We start from the raw sequence: 26,875 nt of genomic DNA, 5'->3' as shown, positions 1-26,875 counted from the left end.
CACTTGTTTCCAGTAAAGGGGAATGTCTCCGAAGTCTTCTAGAAACAAGAGCCACGATTGCATTTGATTTTGACTGGATTCAGGAAAAATTGCTCATAAAAACTGTGATTTCTTTTTTCGCTCAAACTTTAACACCCATCATTATACTGAAATGATCTGACTTCAGCTCTCAGTCTGTACCCACTGTCCACCCTCTCTGTTCTTGTCCAGGGGTCTGAGACTCTGCCAAGAAGCCGTGACAGGAGACCGGCCAGTGCAAAAAAAAAAAAAAAAAAAAAAAAAGAGGAAGAAGAAGAAGGGATTTTGGCCGCGTAAAAAAAAAAAACGAGGAGGAGGCGCCTCTCGCATTGGAGCAGAACCGCTTTAGATGGATTCTTCATGTTCGCTCCAGCCTCAGTGGAGACAGCCTGCTCTGAACACTTGCACGCCGTGACAGCGAGGTGTAACACAACATGACGCGCCGCAGCGGATGGATAGACCCGGACATGAGCTGCACGCAGCGCGGAGCGAGCGGCGCGCACTTGGAGCAGAGTGCGCACAGGACAGCCGGTAAGGACCCACTCAGACTCTGTAAAGTTGCCTGTATATATATTGTTGGACATCTTTATGCCGCAGTGAAAGCTGCTCTCTTGTCCTCGTGTTTGCTGTGACAACACTGCCATGGCTGTTTGATGTTTGATTTCCTTTCACGTCGGTGGCTTTTTAGCTGCACGCACCTGCCAGCTGTTTTTAGGCTCCTCTGGCTCCCAGGGGCCACTGTGACCTGGATTCAGCGTTGGACTTGATTTCAGTGTTTATTGGGACCTTTGGTGAAGTGCAGTGTGGGAGGAGAGGGGTGGAGGAGTTCGTCCTCTGTGGTTTTATGACGCGAAGTTCGGTGATTAATGGCGTCAAGTGTTTACAAGCTGCGAGAAGGTGACTCTGAATGATGGGAAAATATAAATCAAGAGTGACTGCGATATTGTGTGTTTGTGTGTGTGTGTGCGCGCGTGCAGTGGCAGTCAGGAAGTCTTCCAGTGTGACCCTCTCCTGTGGTGGGCTGCAAATCTAAATATCAAAGTGTTGGTTACACACACACACACACACACACACAGAGAGAGAGAGAGCTGCATTTTCCTCCTCCGGTACCTCTGAGGGGATCAGGGGCAGATCAAGTCCTTTAAGCTTCAGGTGTTTTGACGTGCAGAAAGTCAACCACAGTTCCGTCCAGCTTCAGATGAAACTGTGTGGATTGTTTCAGCCTCGTGAATTTGAGGCCGGAGATGCTTCGGCCAGAGTTTCCACTCACTCTTAAAGGAGCGCTGTAACGTTCCGGGGAAGGACAATTTAATCAGAAGAGGACGATCTTCATCGGCTGACTTTTATACCTCAATAAACAAACTCTCTTTGTCTTCATGACTAAATAAACAAACAGGCCTTAAAGGACGACACCATTTTCATACTGTTTTACTACTACGTTATATGTGGCGGACCCTGCCACCTTTCCAGCTTCAATCAGTGTTCCGGGGTTTTTTTTTTCTCTGAGAACAGCTTGTTTATTTTATTACGGAAAAAACTTTATAGTTCTACCTCATTAATGTTGTGGGTATCAAAATTCTGAGTTTGAGATCTTCTCCAAAACTACATAATGCCCCTTTAACTTTGGATTGTTTTCGTATCCCAAAGCTGTGTGCAATTTGTCAGGATTTGTCTGATTAGAGATGTTAAAGAAATGACATGACGCGTTGCCGAGCGTTCATACTTTTTCTGTGACTCAATGGCCCGCTGACTCACTCAGTCATGTACATACGTTGTTACTCACACACGCAGGGGAGGCTCAGCCGGCAGGCCTCTGATGTTCACATCTTACTTTGAGCTGTTGCACTTGATGAATCCGTGTGGACGTCACCTGATACATGTAGCACATCCCCAGCAGGCGTCCCCCCACTAAATGCCTGTAAAATGTGTGAAAACATGTCGTGAAACAACCTTGTTTTTCTTTACTCGTGTCGTCTGAAATCGCCAGGTTTGTTCTCAGGCTGAACATGAGAGGGTCACCCTCCGCTCCAGGCATCTCACACTCCCCCGTCACGCTGCCACAGCTTTCACTTCCTCCAGTCAAAGGTCACGGGGTCAGCGGGCCCCGTCGAGGGTCAGGTACAGCGGGCCGGTGCGCTCTCTTTACCAGCAGCCTCCCGATGTGTGGTCTGGTTTGTTTTAACTGGCATGCGGCTTTACGAGAGCTAGCGTGCCGTTTGTTGGCGTTATGGGTTTAACTCCTTCTTGCTCTTGCGCTGCTCTGTGTTCAGACTCACAGAGAGTCAGTCAAACACTTGTAATTAAAAAGACAGACTAAGTTATCATTATTACCGCTCCTCCTTTATGTAGAAACATACTTGTAGTTATGTAGAGCCTGGAAACAGGCTCTGTCACTGCGTGTCCTCCTCGCTCAGTGGTCTTCATTACTACCTAAGCTCTCAGCTGCACAGCCTGATACTTCAAATATTACTTTTGTGTTTTTCATATTGGACTCTCGGACATATTGAGGATAGAAACCCCATTTGTTTAAGATACAAGATGGCATCTTTCTCATTAAATTTGCTAAGAAAAACAAAACCTCTACCTCACCCCACAACCAGGGGGAATGATTGGGAAAAATGCAGAAAGGAGCAACAAATTCAGTTATTTTTAGAGTATGATAAATGTAAAAAAAACAACAACAAAAAAAACAACAACCAACTTGTGTAGTTTTTTCTGTAAGCCCTGTCTTTTTAATCCATATTCACTTGATGTGCCAACTTTCAAGATGAGACACTTCTCAGTCTCGTATCACCTGGCAAGACTTCACTGGAAGAAACAATGATTACAAGGTGCTCCCTGCTTGTTATCAGTAAAAAAAAGAAGGAAAAAAAGGAAAAACAAACCCTGAAATGCTACATTGATTTTAAACTAGCCAAAAAATACCTTTTAAGATTTTGCATCTTTGCAGTGTTGACATCAAAATGACACCGAGGCTAAAGTTTGCCTCAGTTTGTAGGCTAATAGCTAGCCTGTAATCACTGAAGTGCTGCTAATAAATGCAGCGAAGTCAACCACGACCAGCCATTTCTGTTTTGTGGACACTTTATAACCAAATGAAACAAAACATAGTCAGCCATATTCAGATAAAAATCACTCAGTGAGCAGAAGAGTAGGCCTACCTGCATGATGTTAACTCCACTAGGTTACTTCTCTTATATCTCAGGCTAACGTTACATTGCTATGTAGGCTAACATTATTAAGTATTAACACAAAACTTTTAACAGCTACAACACTACATGTCTGGATTAACTCTAACAGAAGCACATTAATACATTTAATAAATGTAATAGGCTACACTTTAATCAGCTTGCCTAAATATCATCCCTCTTAGTAAGATTGTCGGAGCTAGTAAGCTATAACTAGAATGTGAAAATGTGCAACTTCGTCTATGTTTTGAGTTGGATTTGGTACTAACCGTGACTGTGGCTGTAATCTCGTTTTTGTTCTACATCACAAATGTAAGCTAGCACGTAATGCAGCATAGCCGACATTGCTGTGAATGCTAATGTTTGAGCAACTACAGATAAATATAAAATATTCAGACAAAAATTAACAGCTGAGATAAAGATACTGATAAATAAACGACAGTTAGCCTTGCAAAATGACATCTGATACCCAACCCCTTGCATTCTCTTCTTTGTTCTGTGTCACACTTTTGAAATGTTAGCTAGCTCAAAATCCAGCCTAGCCTGCATCGCCATGAGTGCTAACGTTTGAGCAGCCAAAGACAAATATAAAATATTCACACAAAACTCAGCGAGTTTTCGGCAGCTGCAGTACCACATAAACCGTTAAAATGTTCATCCTCATCTGTGTTTTGAGGTTTAGCTTTGCTGGAAGTTCGCAGCCTACTTAATGCGACTTGTAAGCAATAAAGTTTACTAGCCGAGACCAAAGACTGTAATTTGCTCTCCTCTTTGTTTTACGTCACTCTCCACAAATGTAAGCTACCACAAAATGTAGTCGACATGCTCGGCGAGCTGCGGGACTTGTTCATCCAGTTTGTAGCCTATGTTTTGCAATTTGAGAGCACCAAACAATGTGTCGTTAACTAATTATAGTATTAGTATAAAGTTTTCAATCATTACACCAAACCGTCAGTGTTCGTCAAGTTGTATTTTACTGTGCAGTGTTTTCCTGCCGGTTTGTTTTTCGGCTCCACGTTCACTACAGCGCTTGAGTTTCTTGATCTGATAATGGAGTGTGTTGAATACATTTTAGAGATTGTTTCAAGACGTATAAAAAGTCGGATAAAACCTAAGCCTCATTATATAACTTTAATTGATCTGTAAAAACCTTTGCCGGGTCAAAAAACGAGGGCTCCTGAAAGTCTTGACTCAAGTTTGAAGGTGCAAAGGTGAAATACATCATCGAACACAGGGACAAGCAAAGCATTCAAGTGTGTTGCTCCTTCTGCGCTGAAATATTCACCCATTAAAGTGTGGCGCAACCTTTCCAGATTAGTATAAATCTGTCATTCAGAGACGGATGTGTGTGGTGTGCAGGGAGCCTTGTCTTCAGCCGTGTCTCGGCCGCGGCGTGTAACGCTACTCTAGTTGTTTTGTCCCAGGACTAATGGAGAGAGTGCAGCCAGAGAGAGATTGATTATGCAACCTGAAGTGCCACAGGGCAACTTCAATCTGGAAGTGCTTAGAGTACGCAGCGAACTACAGTGATTCCTCCAGGGCAAATTGAAGGAGGCATGATCTGACAAAAAGGAATTTCAATTTGTTAGATGTATTCCTTCAGACAAATGCTTCCCATGCTACTTCTGTTTTCTGGGCCCTTTTGCTTTCCTAGCAGCGGACAATCTGCTGTAAGTACGCTGGGGGAATTGTTTCTCTCTGATCTTGATTTGTTTTCTTGTTGTTGTCGAGCACTCTGACTTCTTCAAGTTCAAACAGCTTGGATTATTTAGAACAAAGCGGCAGTTAATATGTTTAGAGCTGCTGATGAAACATAAAGCAAACTCCTGTCCTTATCGCCAGATCTCCCTCCTTAAAACAACTTTTTTCTCCAATAGCAGAAGAATGTTAACTAGCCCAGCGCAGTGTTTCGTGTCTGTGGGAGCCTTTTTTGATACAATAAGCTGTATTCTCCTGAAATTAGCAGGTCAGATTCATTAATCATGGCGTCTGAGCGCCGCTTTGAACTATCAGGCCAGGTCATTAAACCCAGTCTGTCTGGGGCACGAGCGGGCGACACGGAAACACTTTGGAGAGCGCTGGTTCGCCCACAAGACACACTAATAACGACCAATGTGTGTGTGTGTGTGTGTGTGTGTGTCACAGATGGCCACTTTTCTGAGTGCTACTCTCGGGCTCAGTGTGGGCTTAATTTGGAGAAATAACAACATGAGATGGGAGCAAGAAAAGGTCGCAAGGGTGGGAGAGGGGATTTCAGAGGGTGACTGTGTGTGTGTGTGGTTTGTATGAAAGGTGAAGTGTTCCGTGTGAGTGTGTTTCTCTGTGTGTGTGTGTGTGTGTGTGTGTGCGTGCATGTGTGAGTAGTGGGAATATTAGTTTTACAAAGTGTGTTTGAGAGGTATTAGACAAAAAAAGAGCAAAAGAAAGACAGAAAGTGAAACTTCGCTGCTCCTTCCCTCTGTCCTCTCCGCGGCCTTTTAATCGCCGTTGTCCTCACAAACACCGGAAAGTGAAATCCTACCCTCTGATCATCGCTCCAACACGGCTAAAATGTGTTCCCATTTAAGGTGAGGCTCACCCAACCACTCTCTGTGTGGCTTCCCTTTTAAAACCAACTTAATCAGCCAGGAATTTGGGTTTTTAGGGTCAGGGACATTGGGAGAGAATGCCTTAGCGAGAAACAAAGTGAAGAAGAGCGAGACAGCCGAGGACACAGATGTGTCGCATCAGGAGGCTGTCTCCATTCATTTCGGTGCTCATGGGAAAACGGGCCCGGTGCTGCAGGAGATGACGGTGTCCCGTCTAATTTGCCTGACTGGGTCACAAGAAGCTTATGCATTGTGGGTTTCTATGTGGCTAATTAGTGCTAGCTGCATGTTAGCTGAAGTTTCCAGTGACCCTGCACATTTAATCTGGTAGAGGTCGTTGCTACATTGAGGAAGTTTCAGCTGATGTGGAAAATCCTGCAGCAGGTTCGTCTCTCTTCCTTACTGCACCAGAAACCTGTTGATCTCTTTGAGGCTCAGCTTGAAAAACTGCGGCAGTTTTTTTTTGGTATTGTTTTAATGGATAATCGTGGCTTATCACAACGTTGTCTTATTTTCATATCACGCCTGTGGCTAATAATAACATTGTACTTATCCATTTTAATTGCTAAAAACTGTAAACAAGGCGTCAGACACAGGAAGCCCGACAGTAAGACAGGTTTTAAAGCTGTGTTCTTTGATCTTTTCGTCGCTTGTGGGCAGTTATTGTGGCAAACGTGTTAGAAAATAATCCAATCCAATTTTCACTCTACTTGCCTTGTTTTTGGTCTCCACCAACTCCTGAGGGAAATATCTGACTCCACTATGTTCACCAGCAAAGTGGTTAACTTTGTCTGCTGTTTGGTTGTGAATGCGGCTTTTGTACTGAAAAAGACTCTGCTGGCAGCATCTGAAAATTTGGCTGAACGGTGGAAGTGAAACAAATCAGTTACTGAAAAGACACTAATTCGCTTTTTCCACCAAATTATTGCATTTACTCAGTTTTTAAAAAGAAATGCAATTGAATCCTTTCCCACTGTCAGCAGACAAGTTTCAGTCTTTCAAACTCAACCCGAATGAAAGATTTTCAAGCACTGCTTGAAAAGAAAAGTCATGTTTCCATCGCTGCTGATGGCAGCGGGCGGGAGCTGATGAATACAAGCAACTCCTGCAGAGTCATTTGATGTGGGAATGGATGCTGATTGAACCCTTTCCCACTAAAGTTTCTGTCACAGCGACTGACCCCTTTCTCTTTACATACAGTTCTTGGATCCATTGCTTATGTAAACATATTGATTATTGCAGCTTTAAACCCTATCCTGACATCCTGATTATCTGAGAGAGGATGTAAGATGAACCATAAAGTATCCATTAAATATCCATTATAGTTTACAGGCCGACTTACCGACACACAGTAATGGATTATAAGTGACATTTCATCTGTGCACAATTTTGGTTTTCCCTTAAAAAAAAAAAGTGATTTAAGTAATCCGACAAACTACTGGTTTGCTTAAATCTGTCTATGTTTTCTGCCTTCTTGGACCTATATTAACAATTTCACTGTTCCAAGATATCTGCATTTACTTAGGTCAAAAGTTATAGAAACAGTTTTAATATTTATGATAACAAACCAGTAGTTCAAAAACTTTCTATGTCAGTGACACCTGAACTGACACAAATTAGACCGGGGACCTCCATATGATAAGAATTTAGAAACTAGAAAGTAGAAATGATGATTTAAATGCAGCTGTTCAAAACGTTTTCTTTCCCACATCACAAGTCAATACATGATGTGTGACAATCTCATTCCATATATCACACATTAGTCTTTACATAAAGTTTACTGGCGAGACGGTATCACAAAACCGACTTACCACATGAGCTAATTATTTGAGGTTGATTAAATCTAAACCAGTGAAACCGACTGACGAGGGGGTGATATTAGTTCAGCTTTTCTTTCCCTCTAATGAAATGTTAATGACAGATTGATGAAGAAGAAACCAAGAAGTCCTGGCACGAGTTGACAGTGTGCCGACCAACTACAATAACAGCTGTTATCTGCCAATTCTACCAGACAAGTGGTAATTAGTCCGGCATGTAGAGGAAGAGAAACGTGTCAGCACAACAGGAAGAGTTTGGATTGTGTGTCTGAAACCAGCTCACGGGGAACAAACTGTCTGAGATCAACATATTGTCATTTCCGGACGTAGGAAATACCTGATTGCAGATTACATCAAGACGTCACTTTATCATGTTTTACCTACCAATGGGGCACTTTAGAGGTGATTTTTCGATCATGGGCCACCAGTGGGGGCAAGTGCCACCTCTGCAGTTTGCAGTATAGAGACTACAGTCATTTTGTTGGCTCACGACTCCATTTGGTTGCCATGTACCTGGATATCCACATTTTTCTATCAGTGAATTCCACTGCTGTGAGCTCCATTACAGCCTCGCCCCTCTGGAGTTCGTCTCCAGCAGCAATGATGCTTCACAGCGTGAATGTGTTTCCTTTATTGGAGCCAGGTGTCTGTGGCGGCTGGGATGATGACAGCAGCTCTTCCTCTCTCTCCGTCCGTCGTAATAATGCCATCAGGCTTGCAGCTCGAGGTTACTGTGCCGGTCACAGATGACACTTTTAATGCGCTGTGGAAACTTACGTTTTATTGAGTTTATTTGTGACCTGCTGATCTCTGTGCTTTGATGACCTGCAGTAATTCTCCGCGGCACTTTTGGCAACTTGAACCTGCATGTGTGAAGGCGTTAATCCAGAACTGTTACACTTCAAACACATTGCTTTCCACTAAAAGTACTTTATTTATCCCGGGGAAGAACCATTAGACACGATCTTCTGCAGCTCCTCTCTTTCGCTCTTTGGTGTGAAGGCTGCAGGGTCAGTGAAGTAAATCATTAATCACCCAGGTTTATCATCAGGCAACCAATAAGTTTACCTCTTACAGGTACTTCTAATGAGGTCCAGGTTGGACTGTTTAACCCTACAGGCAGAGCTTGAAACAGGGACTGTTCTCCATGATCTTTGGTTAGTTAACCATGCACAGATAATCACTGTGACGTTGGTAATATATTTCAGAGCTGCTTTGAATTTTCCCCCCCTGGCTTCCTGAGGGTAACAAGCTGTAAGCACACAATTGACACATCATCAATTATCATAGGTATGTTTATAGTCAGTTTGCAGGCCAAGTAGTATTGAGCAGGTGTTTGTCTGATGACGATTTGGCATTTTATTAGCTTAAATGTTATCAAATCTGATTACAGAAATCATCCAAAATGTTGTCTGGAGCTAAAACAAGTTTTTAATCAGACACAGCAACGGCCAGCACACGAAAGAAGAAGTCTGGGTTATCCCATTATCTGCTGGCTAAACTGCTAGCCACAAAACAATGGTTGTTGCTCCCAGAGGCTAAATCAACATCAGACACTATTCAGTGGGATCCAAGATGGTTATAAAGTGAACATTGGTAAACAGCAGCGTTAGTAAACAATACCCTTTTCACATATCTAGCAGATATATAGTCTATCTGTTGAGTTGTTTTGCACATGATGAATGTTAATCCAATAATAAGTCTCCTTTAGCTCCACTTTGGTCTCCACCAACTCTTGAGGTAATTGTTTGGCTCTTTAGCCGCTACATGCCCCACTATGTTCACCAGCTAGCAGCAAACTATTTACCAAAAGCAGCAACGTTCTGCCTCCAGAGACGAGGCAGATGAAAGTGGTGAACGTGAACCAAACACGAAGAGAGTGGCTGTAAAAACCAAAACAATGAGCTTAAAGGCACAAAAATGATCCATAGAGGAATTATCACTTGAAGTTTTTATAATTAAAAAAAAACATTTAGATACTGAATACTGACTGAAGCAGTTATACATTTACAACAAGTTATTCATAGGTTAGACGTTTTTCCAGCTTCTACATGAAAATACTTTTACATTTTCTTTTGTTAATCATTCAGTCTATGAAATCTTTAACAGTTACTAATAAAAACCTGCCCACAACGACCACCCAAAGCAACATCCTTTACTTGTTTTATTAACAGTCAAATCGAAGTTCAGTTTTGATGTAATTTACTTGATTTAAAATGAATAAAACAGTTATAAACACTGTTGGCATTTTCTGGCGTCTGACAAGTTGATTAGTCCGGCATGAGACTTAGGTGTGCCCAGTCGTGCTAGTGGCTCTGTGAAGCTGCATGTTGGCACTTCAGTGCTTTGAGCTAAATGCTAATATTGGCATGCTTTTGCGCTTGTTACAAAAAAAGCCAAGTTGTTGATGTTAAGCTGGTAAAATTGTTATATTAATCTTTTTAGTTTAGCATGTTAGCCTGCTAACATTTGGTTAGTGGCACAAAGTTCAGCTGAGGCTGATGGGATGTCGATTATTTTGCAGGCGTGTGATCATGAACCATAGAATTGGACATATCAACATGCTGACATGATTGCGGTTATAAATTAGAAGTTGGGAGATCACCAACAAATCATCCTCTGGGGACCTTGGACGTCCAATCAAAATTTCAAGGCAATCGGTCAAATAATCGCTGCGATATTAAAGATCAAACTGATGGACCATCTGACCGACGTTACTGCTCCTCGCTGGCCTACAGTTGTAAACTAGCCTTGTTGTATGGAAAGTCAAACCCAGCTTTGCACGGCCAAGGTTATTAACAGTCTGTCACCCTGCTCCTGACACATTACTCCTCTCAGCCCAGCACAGCTTCATGTTTCTGTCCTACTCGCCTGAACGCCTCTCAGACACCTACGGACTCAGATGTTGTCAGTGGATTAATAAAACCTCCTGGAGAGGGGTGAGGTCACACAGATTCACTCCTCTCCCCACCATCGTCCTCCAGGCTCTGTAGTGTCCACACCTCTGATTACCTCTACCCCCTGTGTGTGTGTGTGTGTGTGTGTGTGTGTGTGTGCTGTGAGACATTGACAAAGACTGTGTGTATCTCGTGTGTGGCAGAGAAAAGGATTATGAACGAGTCGCAGACAGAAAAACCATGTGTGTGTGCACATGTGTGTGTGTGTGTTCAGGGGTGTTTAGGTAGGGGGCCCCCCTACCTATCTGAAGCGAGGCATGGGAGCCGCTATCTGTTTCTCATTTCGCCGGCGCTCTGTGGTTTTCCAGCAGTGACAGGCCTCAGAGTGGAAACTGGCACTAACGAGCAATTACATCCTGCCTGCCTGCCAGGGATTATGGGATTACAGACTGACCGGGCTTCAGTCTGCGCTCTCTTTTCTGCACTCTCATTTTGTCATTCCCTCGCTTCCCCGTGTTCGCCTTATCTCTACTTTCTCCCATTCAGTGGTTCAATTATCTTTTCCTCATTTTTTCTTTCCCCTGGATGGCAACCTATTCTCTATTTTTAATTCTCCTTACTCTTATCATGTGATTTCTTTTATTATCTCATTCTCCCTATCGCCCCTCCTCGAGCCTTTTCCTCCTTTGACTTTGTGGCTGCCTCGCATAGTTAAAGGCACGCCGTCGTTAACTGCTGAAGAGTGAAATTGTTTTGGTCGGGCGAAGGGGGAGAGGGCACATTCGACGAGAGAAAAAGACATTAATGGGCCCGAAGCTTTAAATGAAGTATGATGCAAATGAGGAACAGGAGGAGAGAGGAGTGCAGGAAAACATGACTCGTTGACATCACGTTTTTGTCTGTAGTTGTAAAAAGTACCCGAGAGTCAAACTTTGGAGCAGATATCCTGTTAACAGTCAAAGTGTCAAAAGTACAAGGAGTAATCAATTCGGCATGTGTTCACATGTATGTATGAACTGCATACTTGATACTATCGAAGCTGGCATTCTTGCCCCGGCTAATTATCGGATCTGATATTAAGCATTTTTCTGATTATGACAATCTTTGTTTTTGATTAATCTGATGTATTCAAAAATGTGCTGCTTGGGCGCACAAGTGGTTGAGTGGTTAGAGCGCATGCGATATACGCAGCCTACCCCGGTTCGATTCCGGCCGGAGGTCATTTGCTGCATGTCACATCCCCCTCTCTTTCCCGTATTTCCTCTCTGTCTACTGCTTAATAAAGGTGTCTATGCCGAAAAAAATCTTCAAAAAAAAAAAAATGTGCTGCTTTGGCTCTGATGCAGCACTCAGTCTGTGTAAGTATACACTAGAAGAACATTGAAATGCTCCAGTCCAAGTTGAACTTAAATCCAGCACAATACTTTTCTGAGACTCTTGACTTGGATAAAGATGCAAAATATTCACACATCAGACTGAGCCCACCAGACGTTACACCCCGAAGCTAATTGTATGACATTCTTCTGCAAAGATATTTAACCATGTCATCAGACCGCCAGCAGCAAAATCAAACGCGAAGTCGCACAACAAGTTTCCGAGCTGCTCTGGATGCATATATGCAAAGCTTTGGGGCACATGTAAGCACAGCGGGTGTCAAGGTGCTACGTTTTGTGGGCCCTCCGCTGATTTCTCGGTGTCTGGTAGTGATCAGGCGGCCTCTCCTGGTGTTCTGCCTCCTCTCTCTCCCCTGCATCTCCTCTTACACTGCAGGTGTCTTTTATTGAGCCAGCGGTGATTTACTGTACCCTTGTTTTTCTCCTCATTCCTGCAATCAGGTACCGCGGTAGTGACAGGTTAAAGCTGGAGGTCAGAGGAGCGTTTCGCGTACGTGCACACGCAGCAGAGAACAGAGCGGGTCTCTAATAGGAGGTCATTATCAGAGAAATTTGGCTTTTGGAGGGAGGAGAAACGCCGGAGAGCTCTGAGGTTTCTTTCTTTCTTTCTTTCTTTTAACAAGGTGAGAGGTTTATGGAGGCTCTGCGGGCGAAGCTCAGGTCTGAGGATTTAATGGTATACAGTGGGCACCAAGATCACTAATCAGAAGCACATTTATTATGTCGACCTGCCTCTTTTCTTAGCAAAGATGTGTTTCTGTTGAAAGTGGCAGTATCAATAAAAGTCAGAATCACATCCTTGAAATTAATAAACATTAAATTGTTGCATTGGAAGAGAGCAGTCAGTCAGTTGGCAGATATATAAGTTGCAAAACCTTAACTTTATGCCTTTAAGGCTGATTATTAGTGACTGTGACAGATACAACCTTTAAATCTATGTTTGGACAATCTAAAGGGCACATGGAAAATATGTTCTTGTTTCTTCCACAGCTTTGTTGTCCTTTTGAACAAATTAGCAATTTTAATGAAATCATGTTTGTGGTTACATTTAAATATTTGCTAAAAAGGTGGCGTAACTACTTTAAGTCATGATGAATTCCACCAGAGTGAGGAGCTGCAGACACAGCAGTCACTGCGAGGCTAGCTAGCTGCCTAAAATTAGATAAAACTAGTTTATCTAATTTTAGTTTTTAAGTTTTTGTAGTCCTAGTGTTTTTCTCTATTATGATTATGATATACTCACTATGTGGTATTAAAAGATCAATTACTAAGATGTTGGTTATAATAAATATTGGCTACCCACTTAAGAAAAATATGGGTAGCCTAAACTAGCTGAAGACTAGCTAAGGCTAACTGACCAATTATCTTATTTTATCTTCATGCTGTTAGACCTACATGTTGTTTTTATTTTACAAAAATCACACATTTTGTTTGCATATACTGTAAACTTTATATTGTGAAACATAAAAAAAAAAAAAAATCTGCTTCTGGTCTCAACTAATTAAACACTTTTTATATATAATTATAAGATTAGCTAATGCCATGATGTGTTATCAGCTGGTCTTCCTGTGGTCAGAAACAGACATCACACAGTTTGACATACAGTTTTGTACATTATGTAAACTCGATACTGTAGCCTAGCGCATAGCTAACTCAACAGCTAGCCTTTTTCGCCTTTACATGCTGTTTTCTTCCGCTACAATCCCATATTTTTGTGGGCATATACTGTAAATCTCATACAACAAAATATTCTGTTCTCATCTCTAATTTAAAACAAATTATTTTTTTCATCAGGATCCCGATTAAGCTAGCTAACACCGTGACATTAGTTAGTCTTCCTGTGGTCAGAGACATAAATCACTCATTTGACACACAGTTGTACATTATATTACATACATGAAAAAACACGTTACTCTACAAAGATCCATCATCAGATTATTCATCTACAAGGCAGTTGAGCCATCTGCTGTTTGTTCATAATTGAGTTTATTCAGTGCTATTTTATTGTTATGAAGATATTCATGCTAGGTCTCACAATAAGAGATATCCCAAACTGGCCTGTCCGGTACTTAGTTATGTTAATTCCAGACATATATGTTTGTTCCTGATGAACACAGTATATACTAAGCAGTGATGAATAAAACATCTCTTAATATGCCTACTTTAGTGCATACTGCTGCTCAGTGCGCTTGATATTCAGTGAACTGATGTTACTCCTGTGCTGGCAGCCTCTGTTTTAAAGCTGATACTCTGTTCTTTCATCTCATAAACATCCCTAAAGCAAAATCCACATCCGTCCTCTCCGAGCACTTAAACAGTACTTGTAACGGCAGTTCACTACAGCAGAGTAAGCTCTGGAAATAGTAGCTGGCTCTGGCTTTATGGCTCGTACTTGCTCCGGGAGGGCTTACCCACTTAACTAACTGTGAACAACAACTGGAGCGCAGAGCGGTAACAATGCAAATGGAAGGTGACAAGAACTCCGCTCTCTCCAGCCTGATGGACAAACCCAACGCTTTAATCAGCCAAACAAGGAAGAGGCACATGCTCGGCTTTCTAAACACACATATATACATCTAAAACTGTATGCACACACACACACACACACACACACAGACACACACAGGCCTGTGTCAGTCTGGAGCACTTCAAGGATCAGTGTCTCGCTCCTTCTTCCTCTCTGCACCCCTCGACTCCCCCACCCACCTCGTCCCGAAAAGGCTGCAGGCATCGGGCTGTAAACAGCTCCAGAGCAGTGGGGTGAAATGAACCAGCAGACGGGCTCATGTAGACTCCCTGCACGCTGAACTGAAAAGGGGGCTAAACACTCCCAGCTGTGGCGTGAGGGACTCAGAATGGCACCTCAGTGGAGGATCTGTTCAGAGACGGTGGGCTGAGAAGTTGGTTTGGCTTTGGGTTGCAGTGGTGACATATAGTGTGTCCCTAAGTGTGTCTTTGCTCGACCTCCTGTTCCCTCAGTGTTCCCTCAGCTGGAACGTGCAGGTTTACAGGTCCTATCGTGACCTGCGATCTGTAACCGTTTGTCAGTCTTCCATCTCCCTGCGCCGACAGAACAGCCGGGATTGCTTTTGACTGTTAAATAAACATGGCACTCGTCATATCAGCGCAGATCTCCAGAGATATGAGGAGCACATGCTTGAATACGTTACTATAGCCGTTCAGTGTTGATGTAGTTCACTGCCAAGATTGCACAAAGCATCTCAGAGATGAAAGATGTGGTTTCAAAGATGCAGGAAATATCAGTGGGCGGAAAGTTGTTTCAAGTAAGTGTTCATCTCAGATTTAAGCAGAGCAGACACGACTGCAGCAGAGGAGAACTTCGTCAAAGGAGAAGTTACAAAGCAGCTTGTGAAGTGATGTGAAAGTGTGAATAAAAAGAGGAGGCAGAGGAGACGGAACGCAGAAACACCAGAAATTTTAAAAGGAGCTAAAGGAATGTGGGGTTTATGATGCTTTTTAGAGACGTGCACTGATTTGGCTTCTCTGCTCCGAAGCAACAGTGAAACCATAATTGTGTTTTTTTTATCGTTTACATTAAAATAGTGAGAAATCTCTCAAGACTCCACTACCACACAGCGTCAGTGGAATGTTATCATCAACAGTGCTGAAGCTAATTAAAGTCAGATATCGAGCAAAGATACCAAACATTTGCTGGTTCCATCTTTTCAAATGTGAGGATTTGCTTTGTTACTGTTTGATATCTGTATGTGATCAAAAGCTCCAGAACGGGTTCTAATGGACCTCGCGATGATTTACCGGCTGGTTCCAAGATCAAGAATGACCTTTCAATCTCAACTTCTTGGGAATTTTGATCAGCATTTCTGAGTTATTCCACTTAAAGGATATTATATCATTATCTCCTCAGCCCCATGTCGATGGGAAGGCGGGTGAAGTTTCGTAGTCCACAGAACATTTCTGGAGCTTCACAGCAAAACAGTGTTGCAGCATTCTCCTAAACAACTGCAGCAGACGGGGACGTAAACATTAATCTGCTCCACAAAAAGGTTGTTTGACTTTTCTTTAGGCTGCGCTTCATTTTTACAAGGCTCCTACAAGGTGTTAAAAGAAAACAAAGACAAAAAAACTCATCGGTCAAATGTAGTGTTGGACATACTGTATGGAAGTGGTTAGGACGGGTCTCAAATAAACATCCATTGATTTTAAAGGTGCACTACGTAGTTTTAGGGAGGACATTTTAATCAGAAGAGAAAGATCTTCAGTGACTGATTTTTGTACGCCTAAACAAACTTTTGAAACAATTATCTTTGTTTTCATGACTGATTAAACAAACGGACCTTAAAGGACGACACACTTTCACACTGTTTCACTTTGTTTATTTGTGGCGGACCCGGCCACCTTTCTAGTCTCAAACAGCGTTCTGGGGACCTAATTTCCTCCCCAAAACTACGTAGAGCCCCTTTAATGTGTCACCAGCCAGAAAAGCTTGAAAACGGTGGTTGCTGTAATAATTCATCTTGTTCAATACAAGAAATGAATTCCCAAAGTCTGTGTTCAGTACAAACATGAGAATGACACAGATACTTTATTACAGTTTTTGGTCTACTGATTGGTTCATCTACAACTTCGGTTCAGGCTAAGGCTGCGCAAACACTGGAAATATTATCGAGATCACATAACGGCCAAGTGCAATATTTAAATGGGGAACGCTGCAATTCAAGTGTGTGACAAAACAGCATTATGATGAAAAACCGTACCGCTGCAGGGATGTTCTGTCCTACCCATCGTGGTGTCTAGATGTAGGAAAGCATGTTTGTTTGGTAACGACCCAAACAAATGTCACACCATTGCAAAGGTGATAATTCCCACTAACCATGAATCATATCCCAACTGCAATATCTGTTAAATTAATCACAACAGGATTTTTTTTCTAGTCCAGACTGAAAAATGTCAACACCTAACGGATGGATTACCGTGAAATCCTGCACAGATGTTCATAGTCCCCAGACGGTGTCTCCTAATGACTTAAGTGATCCGCTGACTTCTCTTGTTGCGACACTTTGTAGCAGAATGTGTGTGTGATCGGTGATGAAAATGTTGAGTTACGTGATGCTCTGACCTCTGCTGACACCTGGGGCACCTCAGACGAATCTGATGCCCGCGGCCAGCACAATCCTCCACACTGCACGTAGTATATGTAAACACCGTCTTATCACCTGTCCTGCATCTCTGCGGCTTTTTTGTCCGGGACCTCCGCGAAGTGCTCCCGCCATGCCTGGTTCCCCCTGCTTGTACCTCTGCCACAGGGGCGACCCTGAAGAATGCCTTTGACAAGTGTATCGCAGATGCTGCCTTTTGTTGCCTCGACTGGGACTGTTTGCATGGATGTATGAGCCGACAAGCCAACACTGGCCACACTAACTGGCAGCAAACACTGGTCTCCTGCTGAAGCAACAACAAACATGCTGTCCTCATGCATGGAGTACGTGATTTATGTGACATGTCGGCGTACTCAGGGGCCCGCGGGGCTGTTTCTGTTTTTTTTCTTTACTGTATCTGGACAATTGTGAATGTATAGACATCATATCGCCCGCATGTTGCGCCTTTAGTTTATGTTACCCTTTCAAGAGGAGTTCTGGGAAGAGGGAAGTTGACAGAGTGAAGCCTTGTTCTTGGTCTTACATTCCTCTCTTTCTCTTTCTCTCCAGGTGGGACCAGATGGAGGGTTCGGAGGAAGGATAGACAGGAGATTACCTCTGTGATGTCAGCGAAGGCCAAGGTTTGTCAGGAACGGACGTCACTGCCAAGACGGCACGCTAAAAAATGTCCTCTCCTTCGTCTTCTGCTGCCTATTTCTCCCTCTTATCCTGTATCACTCCATCTCTTCCTCCATCCTCTTCGCATTCACTTATAAGCGATCACCATCTCTGCAAACAACCCAGCCTCTTCATTTGTCATTCCCACTGTACAGGAAACTATAAACCAGAGGATGAGTTATGTGTGGGTATAAATTGTTAATGAAATCCATCCCCACAAGTCTCGGGCCTGAGCTTTCCATAAAACCACGTCTGCACCGAGGCTTTCATCGCTAAATTATAAGCCGGTGGACAGAGCTTGATCCAAAAGATCGGAAAGAAAGCAGAGTTATTTGACTTAAGTATTACTGAAGAGTAAGTGAGATCACTTCTGATGAAAGATGGCTTAAGACAAAGTACTGCTACAGCTCCTCTGTAGAGCCTTTGAGGAGCTGTGTGGTTTATGTGCTCTTCTGAGTATTATCTCATTTTCTTAATCTGTTTTTATAAAGCACTTCAATTAGTTTTGTTATTAAGTTCATGGTCGCCATGAGAGCGGAAGACAAAACAGTCCTGTTTCTCTGATGGAAAAAGACAACAGCAGGACTGTACGCCACTGAGAGGGAATCTTTTGATGCTTATTGACTTTCTTGCTGAGCGGGGTGACAGATGTCGCTCCTCATTTTTGCTCAAAATATGAAGCTGGAGTCAACAGGTGCTTAGCTTAGCGTGAATACGGGAGACAAGAGAAAAACAGCGAGCCTACTGCGATGTACAACCGCTAACAACGAAATCTCATGTTATGTCTTCTCTGCTCAATATGACATTCTGGCTTCATGTAGTGTACAAACATTAGATTATCTTCTGAAAGTCAAAATGATTATGTCAAAAGTCAAATTTTGAGCCAAAAAACATTAGACACATTTTGACTTTTTATTTAATCATTTGGGCTTCCATGGTATTCTTACCTTTTAGAAGTATTTGAGTACAATGCATCACTATAAATCAACATAAAGCTGCACTAAACAATATTACTAATTTAGCAATGGCTCAAATGAGTATGTGAGACATGGCGGGGCTGTAGTTACCCTCAGCGCTATGAAGCTTATTTTAGTATCTTTCAGCTGATGTTTTGGTTGTGTGGCAACACCAAACAACAGTCGGACAAAGCTTGTGGCTAACTGCTGAACGCAGCGCAGTATTTAGCAGCTAAAGAGCCGGATATTTCCCTCAGGAGCTGGTAGAGTCCAAAAAACACAGTGAATAATGGACAGAAATGTGACTCTAAATAAATGCTAATGTAGGCTGGCTCTGTGTCTATTTGCTAACAGATTCACTCTGTTGCTGCTAACTGCTAACTTAGTGGCCGTTCACATTAGTGGAACGTGCCCGCTCAGTGTGAATGAATGAACAGAAAGGAGCTTGTGGACAGTGAGGAGGCAGACATGAGGAGACATACTGTTACAATCTGCCTGTGAAGGCTACTAGCGGGCAGTTAGCTAATGTTACAGGCACAAGCAGCTCGCTCTTCTCTGCTCATGTGTGTTAGATTATTCCGGTTAATTAACCCATCAGTCGGTCGGCTGCTTCATTGAGCTAGGACTGTCGTTTTCACTGTTCATGAAACACTGCCTGCTCTCAGTGTTCAGCAGCTTCTTCTCCTCAGTGACATGTTCATTACAGGTTTAAGAGTTTTTCTAAGTGATAAGAAGTCATCAAAAATCTACTCAATGACAAAGGTGAGAGTACTTGAAGTTAGTTACTTTCCATGCTCTGATGGCAGCTGTCTGTTTAGATGGCAAACTTTAGCCTCATTCACTCTTTTGTTCATTAATCACACACTTTTAACATGCAAGAAAGTCAGTGCAGCAAATCCCTCAGATTTCCTTTGGCCCTCAAACGTGTGACTCCTGTCTCCTGTAGGTGCTGCTGTGGGTGCTTCTCTCTCTGCTGCCTCTAGTGGAAGGAGCTCATATGACAGCTGGCGCTGCCGGTGCGGGATCAGACTCGGGCCGCGCTGTGGGCCTGCTGGGAGGCCAGGAGGAGCGGGAGCTTCCTGTGACGCTGCCGGAGGTGGTGGAGGACGAGGAGCAGGAAGGCGACAGTGACCCTTACTCCACTTGGCACGCTCTATATGGTACTGAAGCTCTTACGGAAGTGTACATTTACAGCACATCTGCTGCGCCAGCCAGTGTCTTTGGATTTAAAGTGCAAAAAGTTATGTTAAAGGAATATGGTGACGGATTTATCAGGGGCTGTTTGTTAATACAGGTGCAGAGTTGATTCAGGAAAAAGAGAGTTGATTGTTGAGTCACATTCTCAGGTCATGAGATACTGAAACATTGGGTTTGGCAGGCCACCAACTTAAACCTTCTGTCTGACAACCTGGGAATGTGACTCATCAATCAACTATCTTCCTCCAGACGCCCAGAAACGTCCCGAAAACAGCAAAAAAAATGACAAAATACAGACTAGTTCCAAGGGGTCAGAAGTGATGTGACCTTTGAGTTCATTTGGAAAAAGAGATATCTCTTTTGTATTTTTCCTAAATAATGTTGTTTTGGGTACTTCGGGGAATATCAGTCAAACTAATGTTGGTTTATTCGATGTCAAAGTGGTGTTTATCTGTTTTTGCAAGCTGCCTCTTCAATAAATAGTCAGAGACCGTTTTCCTCTGACATCACACTCAGGATGGGAAGCTCAGACGTTGTACCGCTGTGTTCTTGTGTGCAAGTCGTGTAAACATCGGCCGTCTGACAAACTGTTATCATTTCACTGCCTCCTGATTGATTAGTAGCTGTAAGGACAAGGGATGGTTTCATCCGGAGGGACATGGGACCATATTTCAAGGTAAAGCAACAGGTGTGATAACTGATTAGCCTCCGTTAGACAACAGCTAATGTTACTGTTTCATAGCGTTTCATGTGTAAATGAATTCAGATATATCAACACGCATCTTGGAGACATTCGTCTAAGCCTGGAAGTGAAACACACTGGATGTGATCAAACAGTGAATCAGCTAGGAAGTAGTTAGATGCTAACTTTAGCTAATGGGTTGTCAAACATGTTGTTTTACCTTAAAATATGGCCTCCAGATTTTCACTGTCCATCATCTTTTCAGTTGCTGATCAGCTGGGAAGCTGTGAGATGATTACGTATGTTTATAAGACTTGCAACCTGGAACGCAGCAGCATTGCATTATCCCAGCATTCAGGTTTGCCAGCCTGACCGTGGTGTTGGAGGAAAATGGCCGCCTTGTGAATAAAGTCCATTGCAGTCTAGATTTTCAGAAGAATTCATATGTTATTGCTCATAGTTTCCTGAATAAGTGTTCACACTGATTGTAACTCTCTCTTTCCACCACTCCTCTTTCCTCTCCATCTTAGACCCCTTTGTAATAGATGAGGTGGATGACCATCCCAGTAGTCGCTGGGCGGGGCGCTCTCCGCGCTCCTCTGACCCCTCAGAACCTCAACCCAAGGGATCACCAAAGAAAAAGAAGAAGAGGAAGAAGAAAGAAAAGGAGGAAGAGGAAGAGACGGGAAGAGGGGGTAGAAAGGGCAAAGGTAGAAGCAGGCAGCCGAAGCAGAGCAGCAGGGACTGCCGTGTGGAGAAAAGGGAGATGAGGGTTCGGGACCTGGGCCTGGGCTTCGACTCAGACGAGATTGTCCTCTTTAAGTTTTGTGTGGGCTCCTGCCAGTCCTCAAGAACAAACTACGACCTGGCACTGAAGGCGCTGCTGGAGAACGGCTCGCTGCCCCGCCGCACCGCCCGCAAGGTCAGCAGCCACCCCTGCTGCCGGCCCGACCGGTACGAGCCGGTTTCCTTCATGGACGCCCAGACCACGTGGAGGACCATCCAGTCGTTATCAGCAGCCAGCTGCATGTGCATGGGCTGAAGAGGTGAACGAGGGAGAAGGTGACAAGAGGGGTGTCACCCATCCTGAAGTGGCTCGGTGTGACGAAGGCCTTGGTGCCAGAGGGGGGCACTGTAACACACTCACAGCAGAAGAAGTGATGGTGGCCGCTTGTTGGCTTCCTGCTGTGTATTTCCTGTTGAGGTGGACGAGGTCTGGGCGCAGCTGGACGATCGAGGTCAAAATCAGAGTGAGGGGGAAGTCATCAGGGAGTCACAGTCTGGATTTATTGCTGCGTCTTCAAAGAGTGAATTGTTTTTTACTAATGCAGGATACTCCGGAGCAGTTATCACACATAAAATAGACTCTTTATGTGAGCATGAGTTAATGTGGGCGAGACCTGAAGGCTGACGCTGCGGAGATATAAAGAACGGACACAAAGGACTCATGCTGTGTTCATATTCTGATTCGGACTTTAACCAAGAGACTGATGTGATGTTCACTGCTATTCACAGTGAAGCAGCTCCTCTTCAAAGGCAATATCATTTTCTTCACATAAAAACAGGCATTACATTGTATAGTTTCTATGTTCAGGTGAACTCAGACGAACGGATGCCATGCATCTTCATGTATTACTGTATAAAAGTAAAATATATTTATTTCTGATAAATTATTTATTTATTATAGCTTGATATGAGAGCTGTTTTTATTGACTCTATATTGTAGATAAATATCTATTTATTGCCAAGATTCAGATTTCATGTTGACAGTTACTTCCAGTACATACATGTTTTATTTTTTATTTTAAAGGTGCTGATTGTCATATTTATCCCACGCCTTATAAACTGGGGCTGGACAGCTGATTCTGGGCAGAACTTTGAATTGAATTAGAGTCATTTTCCACACCAGAACACTATTTAAAGGTGCAATATTTAAGAATTAGGCCCCTGTAGAATTCATACTCCCAACAAATGGGGCAGCATATTACCAGAGTAACTGCTAACTGTGGCTAACTGTATTCACTTTTTTTCTTCTTTTTTTTTACATCCATGACTTTAGCTACTTAGCTTGTTAGCTCAGTTAGCCGTGCAGCTAGCCAGACAACTGGGGGAAAGAGGTTTTCAGACCCCGTGCTAGCCTGTCAGCATGCTAACTTATCTAGATATCTCTACAACAAAATACACAGATGTCTTTGACTTTACATCGTGAATGTTTGGTCACATTCTTTTGATTATTTTGGTAAATTAAGTAAAGTTTTACAATGCAATTCTTACATATTGCACCTTGGAAGCCTCAGATTCTCTCTTACATGTCACCCCAGACAGACTTACAAAATAATCAAAAAACAAATTGACCTACATTGAAATGATTTGGTATATTTAATAAAGTCTGACAGCTGATCTCTATTTTTGTGGTTAATTCTGGGTAATGATGTCAATTTTTCTCAGTTTCCAGCAAACATTTATACTAAAGGACCTAATTTCTCATCTTTAAGTGGTTGAATATTTACATTCAGTTACACGCTCCAAGTATGTCACATTATTATTATTATTATTATTATTATTATTATTATTATTATTATATAGTTTCCTTTATTTTTGTATGGCATTATCCTCTGAGGGAATAAAGTTTTCTAATATAAATCTTGTCATCACTGTTTACTTCACTGATAACACAAACGGAAAGTGACCTCCATAATGTTTTTTGCTGTGAAAGGGATCAAGACCGCACCACCTCAGTCCAGTTCAATCCATACAGGACTTATGATGTTGTAGCGCCACCTGCTGGTCTAAAATAAACACGCGCTGACGCTCTCCTGCCACCTGTCTGTTCAACTGAGAACTTGTGCTTTAACAAAAAAAACAACAACTCTGTGTTGATCTTTAACCTCTAGAACAGACTGAACTCGGCAGTGTGCCTCTTTGGTGTCGTTTTTTATTTCTATTCACACACCAACCAGCACATCCAGCAAACACCACGGATCGACCAGTTTACAGCAACAGTATTTTCCTTCTTGTTTTCAAAGATGATATGTTCACATTGGCTGTTTACAACAACAGTTATCAAAACATGTGAAAATGTGCAATACAAAATTATGATCGATGAGGTTCAAAAGGTCTACATTCAGTTTTCCCTGCATCATGCGTGTGGAATGGCACAGAGTAAAGTAGCAGCATGTGGATTTAAAACAAAAACGCAGGAACAGTGTAACAACAACACATCATTTAAAACATGTCTGTACTGTGAATGGCACGTATGAATTCACACAGTGTATACAACTCTGAGAATGTCAGGCCTTTTATTTGTACCCATGGGGTATGACTGTTAGATTTCCAAATATGGAAATCATCATCACACACTTCATCTGATGTCCTGTCTGTGTACCTTCAGCAGAGGTCTCATTAAAGAGCAATCAGGTTAAACTACAGCTTGTATGGAGGACTGAAAATGCCAAAATGAGAAATACTTAAAGAAAAATATAAGTAGCTCAATAAATTAATATACCATTACATGCTTCAAAAATGAAATGAAAATAAATGTAGGCATTAATTGATTAATTAATAAAATGTGACATAGATAGATATTTCTGCTTTATTATCATTAACTTATTTATTCACTTTTGTATTGATTAAATTGTTGTTTTTTTCCTCTGCATTAATTTTTCAATGTATTTATTTTTTTTCATTTAGTTATTTATTCATTCATTCATTCATTCATTTCTCATTTTGGCACTTTCAGTCCTCCAGCATGCAGCCACTGGTCGAATGAAATTTGCAGGCAGACAGAGGAACAAAACAAATGCCAAGCTGCAGGTTTGGTGACCCCAAAACTCAATGATCTAAAGCACATCAGATAACTGTACAACTAGTATGGAGGACTGAAACTGCCCAAATCAGAAATAAATACTAAAGAAGGCATTATCAGTTATCAATTATCCTTTAACCTGCCTCTGTTTATAGTGATACTTGTAATTATCAACTATTTTTTTACTTTCTGATCAATTTTTGTCCATTGATTATTAATTTCTGTATCTATTTCTGGCTCAGGCAGTTACAGCCCTCGATAGATAGGGTCACTGGTCAAATCTGCAGGCAGACAGTTGAACGACAGAAAAGTTCAGCTGCTTTTGTTTTGGTGACCCCAAACCTCACTATCCCGCAGGTTAACTTCACACACAGTTAAAGCTCCTGTAGGTTCTTGACTTCACCCGAATAGAGACTTAATTTGAAATGTAAAACTGGACGCTTCATATTGCACCATCTACTTAAGTAGACTCAAGAAGATCACTTAACCTTAAAATAAAGACCCAAACTGATTGTTTAGGTCTTTCTGCAGCAGGTTAAATCATAATGAGAGATGTGTGCGCCAGTGCTAATGTTCTGATAATATCAGTCACAGTGAGTCGCAAAGTGCTTTTTCAAGTGTTTCAGCTGTTGAAACTAAACTAAAACGTAACTGTTGTCTGCAGATAATAAATGTCCATCAGAGACATTCAGCTGACTGACATGAACTCGGTGTGCTGAACGTGCAGGTAACAATGTCCACTCGCTTGCCGTGCTCGGAGAGCAGCGGCGTGGCGCTGAGTCCTGCAGACGACTTGGCCGCCCCCTGCTGTCTGGAGCCGATCGCTGCCTCCCCCTCACAGCCGAGGATGACGGTCGACTCCACGCTGAACGGGTGAAAGTTGACTCGGGCGGTGTCGTACTCCCACGCCTGCCTCGTTGCAAAGTCTGTAAAGGATTTATTCTTGATGGACACCCGGGTTTCCACATCGTTCCTGTAGCTGGCTGTGCGTAATGACGCGTAACTGGTGTCATTGCTGTTTAAAGACGGGGGAGAGTGTTGACCTTCTGCCCAGCCAATGTTGTCACCACGACTGCCGCTCACCCGAGCCACCGTCCTCTTCAGCTTCTCGCAGCCCTTTAGCAGCAGGTTCTTCCGGCACAAGATGTAAACCCAGGGGTCCAAGATGGGGTTAAATGAGGCGAAGCGGATCGCCAGCAGGTCACTCCGGTAGTCAGGCTTCCCCCCAGCAGAAATATAGGCAGGGTCGTAGAGCTGGTTCACAAAGATCCGCACCTGTCATAAGGAACAGAGAAGGTCAATGATAAGTGTTTTAAAGAGAAATGAAACTTACACCAGTAACCTAAGGTTTGTCACGTACCGTGCGCACATGTTACATCCAAACTGAACAAAAGTTGTTCTTACCACTAAAGGGATGGAGCAGACCAGGAACACTATGGTCATGAAGATCAGAAGCCAAAACATTTGGATCTCTGCTGCTGAGGCGACTGACGACAGCCGCGGGAAGCGGCGGCGCGATCCTCCCTGCTCGCACAACTCCGTCCGGACTATTCCCGTCCGCTGGTTCATTCCCACCAGCGACCTGCACACCGCAAGATTACAGAAAACTGTGACCGCGATCAGCACCAGCATCACGCCGCCGTACAGGAAGGAGTAACAGGCTCCGAGTGGATCCATCGCCCTCCAGTCCAGGAAGCACCAAGTGCCGGGAAAGTGACTGACGTGCTGCCCGAAACCAAAACTGGGCATAATGCAGAGTACAATGTTGGCCAGGTAGGTGACCAGGAGCGCAAAGCGCGCCATTGTCCGGTCTATGTGCTGGGAGTAGAAGTAAGCGTGGTTTATGGCCAGGTATCGTTCCACAGCCATGGCGCACAGGATGGACATCCCGGCTGAGCCGAAGAACAGCATGGAGAAGGAGAAGAAGTGGCAGAGCAGCGTTCCTCCCGGCCAGTGGCCGGCCACATATGTGGCGATCACCACCGGGCTGGTGAAGCACGTTCCCAACAGATCCGTGATGGCCATCCCGCACACCAGAGTGTAGAAAGTGGTTTCCTTCTGCTCCTTCTTGGAGATACACAGCACAACTATGGCGATGAGGTTCCCCAGGACTCCCACAGCGAACATGGTGGCTGAAGTGACCAGAGACTTGGAATCCAGCTGGAGCTCAGGGAACGCACTGAGGTTTTGAGGCGGCAGCGGCTCAGAAACATTCGTGTCCAGTTCTCCAAACGCAAAAGTGTCGTTGGTCATAATTAACGCCAACAACGCACGAGGGTCAAATTGCAAGAACTTTCTGTGATGTTTAGAAAACTTGCTCCGGAGACACAGAGAGCGCTGATCAAAATAAATCTATAAACTGTAGAATCACATCCTGAAGTATCCTGTGTCCCGCAGCACAGACGGTTTCTACACTGAAGCGATTGTTTTGTTCGGTTTCAGGCTGTGTTTGCTTCCACATGCGCCCGTATGAAGGTGTGCCTGCTCCTGTTTACAGTGCTCGGTGCTGCGGGTATTTAAGCCGTGCGCTGATGTCAG

The 26,875-nt window shown here is 43.2% G+C and overlaps 2 protein-coding genes across 2 annotated transcripts; one reads left to right on the top strand and one right to left on the bottom strand.

Annotated features, from left to right (window-relative positions):
- Positions 1-278: 278 nt before the first annotated feature.
- Positions 279-22,938, top strand: LOC115573363 (artemin-like). The gene is made up of 4 exons (XM_030404114.1): positions 279-549; positions 17,590-17,660; positions 19,600-19,813; positions 21,063-22,938. Exons 1-4 carry the CDS (start codon positions 453-455, stop codon positions 21,572-21,574), a joined length of 894 nt encoding a protein of 297 aa, XP_030259974.1. The 5' UTR covers positions 279-452; the 3' UTR covers positions 21,575-22,938.
- Positions 22,939-24,186: 1,248 nt separating this feature from the next.
- ptger4c (prostaglandin E receptor 4 (subtype EP4) c) lies at positions 24,187-26,590 on the bottom strand. The gene is made up of 2 exons (XM_030401997.1): positions 25,742-26,590; positions 24,187-25,612 (listed from the first exon to the last, which is right to left on the bottom strand). Exons 1-2 carry the CDS (start codon positions 26,588-26,590, stop codon positions 25,016-25,018), a joined length of 1,446 nt encoding a protein of 481 aa, XP_030257857.1. The 3' UTR covers positions 24,187-25,015.
- Positions 26,591-26,875: the final 285 nt, after the last annotated feature.

Source organism: Sparus aurata, chromosome 21, assembly GCF_900880675.1.
Source record: "Sparus aurata chromosome 21, fSpaAur1.1, whole genome shotgun sequence".
Lineage (NCBI taxonomy): Eukaryota > Metazoa > Chordata > Actinopteri > Spariformes > Sparidae > Sparus > Sparus aurata.
Note: the sequence above shows the minus strand (reverse complement) of the source record. Positions and strands in the feature narration are given on the sequence as shown.